Genomic DNA, 9,258 nt, shown 5'->3' with positions numbered 1-9,258 from the left:
ACATTTCATCCATTGGATGAGGAAAAAGGATGGTCAAGATCAAATTTCATACATAATCACAATGCATCGGTTATAACCACCCCATTAATCATGTTTTTAATCCAAATTTGGCCTTGGTTCTACATTTAAGATTGATTCTGTGTTTATCACAACCCTCTATATATATATATATATATATATATATACACACGCTTTGAATGTTTTTTGGTTTCATTAGAGACGTGATGAAGTGACATCAATGAAGCACATAGTTACGTGTCATTTTGGAATTAATGGTACTAATAACGTACACGACACACGACTAATTCTGGCATTAAAAAGCATGTGAAAAGCCAATGATTAATTACAACCCATAATGTATCACCATATTAAATTAGCACTTAGTATCATGATTGGGTCTTTAATGTATGAAAGAGATCCACACCCAAACTATTTAGTTAATGATCATTGCTTCTCACGATCAATTTAATTCAATTATATCTCACTTTACAAAGTGATTTTTTTATCATAAACTATCAAGCGACGATGGTTGACAAAAAATGATTTTCCGTGTCGCATTGAGATTTTTATCTTATCCATATTGAATATTGATCCTTCATATATTGTAGTATTTGTATAATTTTTGTAGTCTACTCTCCTCAGTTGGGGATCATTTTCCAATTATGTGGTTGAAGAGGAGTATATAATACTATTATTGTTTAGTTCACATCAAATAGTGGTTAAAAGTGTAGAGATCAGATTACCATTGGATTTATTCTCTTTTAGCGACCTACTGAGACGATGCTAGCGGTCCACCGAGTTCGTGCAGTGGATGCATTCAACCCCTTAATACTCCTCATGATTCATCATAGAAGAGGTCTCTAGACCTTTATTTGTGAATTCCCTCTCCATGAGATTCACCATTTCATCAATCATCACCACCATTTCATTGCATTCTACTTGGAGTTAGGAGCAATGCAAGATTGACCTTCAAGATTCATCCTTTGAAGTTTATCTTTTGATTGTTTTCATATCTTCATTCATAAGTATGGATTTTGTTACTTTTGGGTAACTAATATGTTGAATTCTAGGGATTTAAAGTAAGTCTTTATGTTTATTTCAATTCACTTTTTGGTATCCAAGACTCCATTTATTTTGTTTAATTATGTGCGATAAAGCTTCTAGTTGAGTGACACAACCTATGTAGTACTCTCACCGCCTCATGTTACTCTCACCTTTTTTAGGTCGTAAATTTGGAAGTGATTTTTAGTGTAATTAAATTAGTATTTTTGTGTGGTGAGAAATCACTTAATAAAGGCACACTTAATAAACTAAAGTATAATAGGGTCCTCTTATATTGCTTATAGCATTATAATCCAAAATCAAGACCAAATCTCAACCCTTAGATTTTAAAATGAGTGGATGAGATTAAATCTTACGAATCTCAATAAATAGTAGACAAAATATTAACAAGGGGGTAAGATCGTCATTTTGTTATCATATCATAATTTTCGTATTTTTTCTATATCAACATAGTGTATTACAAATATCAACACAATGACATGAGTATTTCAACATAAGTACACGAAAATATCAACACAGTTTTATTGAGATTTCACATGCATTATATTGAAATTTTACATGCATTATATTAGAATTTTATATGCATTATATTGAGATTTTGTATTTATTGATAAAAAAATTGCTTAGCAACATATACGAAAACATAAATAAAAATCATCAAATTTCATCATCCAAACGTCGTTGGAATATATGCAATTGAGATCTCGTTAGGATCCTTATAAAATTACCTTTAATTTGATATATTTTTTGCGAAAAAATAATTTCAATTGAGAGAGTTACGTAAATTTAAAGTTTTAGGATAATTTTATTAAGAGAGAATTGACATTAATACCCTTTAAGTTTATTTAATAATTATTTTAATTTAAAATATAATCTATGTGACATTATTTCAACCACTAAATATCCTAATCTAATGAATAAGATTTGGTCTTAATTTGTGTTTGCTAATTAGTTAACAATTGATCACTCCCCCAGTATAACATATATATTAAACAAATACTCCCTCAGTCCGGGCTTAGATGACAAATTTTTTAGTCGGCACGAGATTTTAGGAGTTCTTGGTTAATGTGTTTAATTGAAGAAAGAAAATGTGTATAAGTATTAGATTGAGAGAGAAAGAGAGTTGAATATATTTAATTGGGAAGAGAAAAAGTGGTTGGGTGGATTAATTGGAAAGTGAAAGTTTCCAAAAAATAGAAATGTGTCATCTTGTTCGGGACAAACTTAAAAGAAAACTGTGTCATCTTAAGTGGGACAGAGGGAGTACTCTAATTCTTACTTCAAATAGAAATAATGTAAGTAGTTTGGGATGAGGCGAAACAGAAAAGTGCGAGTAACATGTTAGATTGCAATTGATGACACTATGGTTAGTATCTCCAAAAGGGTAAAACCCGGGAATGAGGGTTTTTCAAGGATCTAATTAATTTGTTGGGAGTTATTGGCTGAGATCGAGAACCTTAATGCTAGTAATCAACATTGTCCGGTTAACGACAATAATCAGGTGACTCACCCTAGTAACACTGAAGTAATTGTTTGGATATCATAACACTAGTTTAAATAGACTAAAGCAGTGGAATCGTATCCGTGGAATTTCATTGTGTCATCTGTTTTCTCAAACTCTCTTAATTGCTTTTGTTAATTGATAGAATTTTGAATTTGATAGAATTCCATTATAATATAAATATCATGAAGTTAGATAGAATTTTGAATTTCTCACCATCTTCAAAATCAAAATCAAATGTGGAGAAATTTATAAATATAACATTCATTCAATTATATTCAAGCTACGTCGTTTTAATTATTCCCTTCGTCCTCCATTAATTGATACCGGTTGACTTAGCATGAGTTTTAAGAAATATAGTTGAAAGTGAGTGGAAAAAGTTAGTTGAATATGAGTCTTACTTTTATGTATTAATTTTATAATAAAATGTGAGTGAAATAAGTTAGTGGAATGTGTTACCAAGAGTAGTAAAAAAGTAAGGGTGTCAATCAATGAGAATTGATAAAAAAAAAAGGTTAATTTGTGCTAATTAATACTCCTTCTGTCCCTATCGTCCCCAAAGAATATGCATTTTAGGTGTTGCACGGGTTTTAATGCAAAATTGGTAAAGTAAGAAAAAGAGAGAAAAAATAATTAAAGTATAGTTAGTGGGGAATGAGTCTCACCTCATTAGAGAGAAAAGAGTTTCTAAAATTGGAAAGTGCATATATTTGTGGGATATATTAAAAAGAAAAGAGTGCATATTCTTGTGGGATGAGGGGAGTAAGAAAGAGAGGGAGTATAAATTTGAAGAATTTAGAATCTCTCACAATCTTCAAATCAAAACCAATGTAGCAAAATCTATAAATATAATGTCATTCACTTAAATTCAAGGGACGTCGTTGTAAGTATAAAATTTGAAAATTTTAGTCATCATCCACATACGGACCCACTTTGACTACACTTCAGACTTCACCTCACCGTTTATCTAGAAGATCGTGGAACATCATTCGCTCATTAAATATTCCATAATTGGACTCAGTCTCTCACACCAACAAATTAAATTCATTGGAACGGCAAAACTCAAAAGTCACCGAACAAAAAATACTACTCCGTACTTCCATTCCCAACCATTGAAAATGTAGTCTAAGGCAATAGTTTTGTAATAGTCTTAGTCGAGAATTTCATCCCTTACCATTGAAATTGACTCTGATGAATACCGTAATTTGAGTTTTGTAATATCCGGTGACACATAATTCACACAATTACATGTCCTATCAAGTATTCTACCACACTCGAAACAATTTGGTTCTCGTACAAATTGTAGCATCTCTTATTTTCAAAATTAATCCATGTATACATACACATGAAGTACTCTAGAACCGACAACTCCCCAGCTCTTCTTGTTTGCTTTCGTTCCTTGAAATTTTATCGCACAAATCAGTACACTACTCAAAAACCCAATCTTGAATCGCATATCGTAATCATTATGAGGATGTTTACAGCTAGAACATATGCGGAGGCCATGAATATTTTGAGTCCTATTTCCTCCGTCCACCATTTATAATCTCATTTTGATTTTAAGAAAATGTTTGACTTTGTAAAGAAAAATGAGAAAATGAGTTAGAGGGATTTGAACCCCACATTTATGTACTCCTTCCGTCCTCCATTAGGAGTCAAATTTGAGTTCGACATGGATTATAAGAAATGTACATAAAAGTGGGGAAAAAGATAGTGGAATATGAGACACATTTTTATGTATTAGTTTTATTATAAAATTTGAGTAAATTGAGTTAGTGGAATGTGGAATGTGGATCTACCTACCATTTAAAGTAAAAGTGAACCGAGACTCCTAATGGAGAACATACTAAAATGGTAAATCGAGACTCCTAACAGCGGACGAAGAGAATTTGATTTATAGTAATAAAATGTGAGTGTAATGATTTTAGTTGAATGGTGGGTCCATTAACTTAAAATGGAAAAAAACAAATAAGACTTTAAATCACATACATCATGAAAGGAAAAAATAGGACTTCAAATCACGGACAGAGATTACGATTTTGAGCAAAGATCGGACATGTTTGAAAAAGAGCAGCAGAGAGAGAAATGGTGAAGTGTAGTCAAAGATGGATGATACTGAAATTTTTTTTAAAGTCCTACCCTCTTCATCCGCCATTAATATTCTCAATTTACTATTTTCGTTTGTCCTTGAATAATTGTCTTACTTGTTATTATTTTGGATAATGGATCTCACATTTCACTAAATTTATTTCACTTACATTTATAACTAGGATTCTCATTTGAATAATTTTTGTACTTATTTTCTATTATATTTATTAAAACCCGAGCTAAGCCCAACCGAACCAATTAATAGTGGACATATGGAGTATATTCAAAACAAAGTATACTTTTTTTTTTTTTTTTCAAAACAAAGTATACTTTTCTCTGGTAGGTTTCTCATAACTTGTGACGATTGGGAGTGATGCGACCTTGTTACAATGACAATAGTTGTACATAAATAGGAATAGATTTCAATTGTTGAAATATAAATTGCATTTTGGTTGAATATGCTCCATTCATCCCATAGAAATAGATCATTAGGGCTGATACGTATTTTAATGCGTAATTAGTAGAGTAAGAGAGATGGAGAAAAAGTAGTTGGAATTGTTTAGTGGATGGTGAACCCACAAATGACACTCCATCCGTCCAATGAAAATATGTGCAATTTACATATTCGTCTATTCCATAAAAATATGTGCATTCTAAATCTGAAAAGTTATCCCAATTTATTACCCATATACATCAACTTATTTACAAGTTATACTAAAATTAAACACAACTAATAATGTGGGTCCCACCATCCACTAACACTATTTTAACTACTCTTCTCCTCTCCTCTCCTCTCTTACTTTACCAATTTTGTAATACATTCTCATGCTATACAATTGCCCATATTTTTATGGAACAGATGGAGTAAAGTAAAAGAGAATGAGAAAAATGTTGTCACAAATGGATATAAACAATTTCTGGGAGTAAAGTAAAAGCAAATATGACCTATTTCTATGGGACGAAGAGAGTATTATTTAATTAGCTATAGATTTTGATATTAGCTTCCAATAACCCTGATAAATTTTGTAGTGAAATAAAGTCCGATGTGATTGAGTATGTGTTTAAACAAGGAAAGTATGGTGGCTGATTAAATCCTAACAAACTAATAAAGGGCACAGAAATAATATAATTGATGTCAGCGCCATGCCATGCTATGCTATGCTATGCTATGCTATTCTATGCTAGTTGTTGAAGCAAGAAATCGGTTCCCGAATACACGGTGAACCGCCATCCATATTCACATGTAAAACCCCACTCCTATTTAAACGCCCATTCTCATTCATTCCCATTACAAATAATGGCTATCTTCTTCTTCTTCTTCATTGCGCTTCTCATCACTTTGACGTCAGCAAATGCGGACCCTCTCGCACCCGCATTGTTCGTCTTGGGCGATTCCTTGCTCGACAGCGGCAACAACAATCTCTTGCCCACCGTCGCCCGGGCCAATTTCTCGCCCTACGGCATGAATTTTGACGCCGCCCGCTCTACCGGAAGGTTCACCAATGGAAGGACCGTCGCCGATTTCATCGGTAACTCATCGTAGTATATTGTTAAAATGTCTAAATCATGTCCCCCATCGACTTGGTGATTATCATATCTCATTTATCCCTCCCCTTATGAGGGCCTTTTAAGGGGCTGTGTGACCCATCTCTAATATGCTATCAGAGCGGGCCCAAGTCGATGATGGATTTTATCTCTTTCTCTCTTGTCTTTGTCTTGCCTACCTACGTGTTGAAAGTCCGATATGTCATTCCGGCCCACATGTGCGGAGGTGTGTTAAAATTTCTAAATCTTGTCTCACATCGACTCGGTGATGATCCTGTCTCATTGCCCATTTCTAAAATGTACATATATGGATTCTTTAAGTTCACAAGTCTCATGTCAAACATAATTTTTGTTATGGCAGCTGAGTTTATAGGATTGCCGTATGCTCCACCATACATGAGCATTAGAAGGTTGATGGAGTCGGAGCAGGTCAAAACTGGCTTAAATTTTGCATCAGGATCATGTGGTATTCTTCCTCAAACAGGTATGCATCATATACTTAAAGAAAAATTGCCCAGTAAAATCACGAAGAATAGTCAAATTTTAGATTCTTCCTATACTATTATAAAGTTTTAAAATTTTGCAATTATCTCATACTGTCTTTTTTCAGTTGAAAACTGCGATGATGTGACAACCAGATTTCATGTTAACCCACCATCATTTCTACGTAAACCACTGTACAAAGTTTTTTTATATGTCCATGTAGATAAATCTGGTTGCCACATCATGACGAGTTTCATCGGAAAATGATACAATATAAGATAATTGCGAAATTCTGAAACTTGCTAATTTATCATTCTAGTTAACATACCAATATTTTATGGTTTATTTGACTTATTTAACATATGCAAGAGCAAGGGGATTTTGGGTTTGATTTTGAGATGTATCTCATCAGGGAAAATGCTTGAACTTCCCGGAGCAAGTTGATTTGTTTGAGAGAACGGTGAAAGAAGATCTTCCCAGATACTATAAAACCTCAACAGAGTTATCAAATTATTTAGCAAAATCATTATTTCTGATATCAATAGGCAGCAATGATTACATCAACAATTATCTTATCAGTTTCTACGACACCAGCAAACGCTATTCCCCTCAATCTTTTGCCACCCTTCTCGTTAACAATCTATCTCAACAACTCCAGGTACAGATTCAGATTTACTTTGATGCAATCAAACCATATTCAAAACCCGTTTTCTATATGGGCTTGTGAATTTAGAATTGATAAATTCATTTTTTTACTTAATATTTAAAATAAACTCGGATTTAAAATTTTTAATCAAGCTCATCATCTTCTACAGTTATACGAGTAGTGATTTAGGGAAACCACAACTTAAATGCATAACTAGAGAACACGAATTTAGTTCACTATAAGAGCGATTTAGTTCACTACTCGAATTAGTGAACCAAAACGCTATTATAGTGAACTAAATTCTTGACGGAGTAAATACTTCACTATATAGGTATTTTAGTTCATTCCTTGTTTTTAAATTCATATTGTGAATTAAAACGCCCATATAGTGAACTAGATCGTTTTAATCTAAAGGATGAAATTTGTTCTCTAGTTATGCACTTAATATTAGTTATACTTTGATCATCTCTATTGCACTATAAAATTAGAAAAGTTAAAAGGATCTAATAAAATAAAAACATATTAATACAAAGACCTAATAAATCACAAAAATTCATAAAAATTAAGATAACGTTTACTTTTTCAAGGGAAGCTAGCATATAATATTAGTCTAGCTCTATTTGATACGTATCCAATAAAGTAATATAATAAATAATGGGATAAAATTGATGGGTCAAACCTTATATATAATTAATTATTGGAAGTGAAATATTGTATTAATATGGAGTTCGGAGACGCAGAGATTGTACGAATTAGGCGCAAGGAAGATGATAGTGTTCGAGGTAGGACCAATCGGATGCATTCCCGCAATCACAAGGCAGACGAAACACATTGGACCATGTGTAGAGGATATTAACCAGATGACATTACTCTTCAACAAAGAGCTTGCTCCATTGCTTCTTAATCTCACATCAACTCTTCAACATTCTTCCTTCATTCTTGGTAGTGTTAATTGGCTTGGTTATGAAGCTGCTATCACGCCTTCCAAATATGGTTGGTACATCACCCCTCACATTTTGAAATTCATTTATGTCTCAAATTTATCCATTATCATTCTCTTTTGGTCTTAGGTCACATTTTGAAATTCATTTATGTCTCAAATTTATTCATGATCATTTTCTTTTGGTCTTAGGTTTGAGTGATTCAAGCAACCCATGCTGTGTGACATGGATGAATGGGACATCAGGTTGCATCCCTGGACTAGGTGCCCTGGCTTGCAAACGACCCGATAAACAATACTTCTTTGATGGCTATCATCTCACTGAAACCCTCTACAAACAAATTGCTACTCTATGCTTCAATTCATCCTCTGTTTGCATACCCAAAAATATTAATGACTTATTGCTCTCATAAGTTTGGCATACGTATCTTGTAACTTACATACAAATTCGGCATACATATCTTGTAACTTGCATAAAAATTCACATATATTAATCAATATTTTAACCATTTCTCCATTTTCTTTCTCCTTCCCAGGTGTTTGTGTATTGTATAATGTACTATACTAACAAGTGTCTACATAGATTATTGATGTTGATGTTACACAAACTAACTCCTATACTTTGTAAGAAAATCTACTATATCATGTGCTAATTTGTGATCACACAACTATTTGAATATTGACTAACTTCTGTTTAGTACTTCCTCCGTCCCAAGGAAGATGACCCCTTCCTTGGGCGGCACGGGATTTTATGCAATTTTATTTTATGTGTGTGTTAACATTGGCGGACACATATACAAGGGGAGAGGGGCTTAAGCCCTACCCAAATGTTTTTTATTTTTTATTGAATTTCTACTTCAATTTTTGTTCGAAATTTTCGGAAATTAACTTCAGCTCCTACCAAATTATTGTCTTCAGAAACTAAACCTTCGAAAGTTGAGTGACAGGAGGGGCTGATATTTGAAACTGCAGAGAAAATAGCAAAGTAACAAT

General features: G+C 33.0%; 1 protein-coding gene across 1 annotated transcript; it reads left to right on the top strand.

The window, feature by feature from the left end:
- The first annotated feature begins 5,933 nt into the window (after positions 1-5,933).
- LOC121754186 (GDSL esterase/lipase 7-like) lies at positions 5,934-8,774 on the top strand. Its single transcript, XM_042149543.1, has 5 exons — positions 5,934-6,180; positions 6,558-6,680; positions 7,078-7,337; positions 8,066-8,318; positions 8,458-8,774. Exons 1-5 carry the CDS (start codon positions 5,949-5,951, stop codon positions 8,676-8,678), a joined length of 1,089 nt encoding a protein of 362 aa, XP_042005477.1. The 5' UTR covers positions 5,934-5,948; the 3' UTR covers positions 8,679-8,774.
- Positions 8,775-9,258: the final 484 nt, after the last annotated feature.

Source organism: Salvia splendens, chromosome 11 (assembly GCF_004379255.2).
Source record: "Salvia splendens isolate huo1 chromosome 11, SspV2, whole genome shotgun sequence".
Classification (NCBI taxonomy): Eukaryota; Viridiplantae; Streptophyta; class Magnoliopsida; order Lamiales; family Lamiaceae; genus Salvia; species Salvia splendens.
The sequence above is the reverse complement of the archived record's forward strand: the minus strand, read 5'-3'. Positions and strand labels throughout refer to the sequence as shown.

Coding starts and splice junctions, on each gene's coding strand:
- LOC121754186 (XM_042149543.1), top strand. CDS start 5,949: ATGGCTATCTTCTTCTTCTTCTTCATTGCGCTTCTCATCACTTTGACG. Junction 7,338..8,065: donor ATCTATCTCAACAACTCCAG/GTACAGATTCAG, acceptor TCGGAGACGCAG/AGATTGTACGAATTAGGCGC. Junction 8,319..8,457: donor TATCACGCCTTCCAAATATG/GTTGGTACATCA, acceptor TTTTGGTCTTAG/GTTTGAGTGATTCAAGCAAC.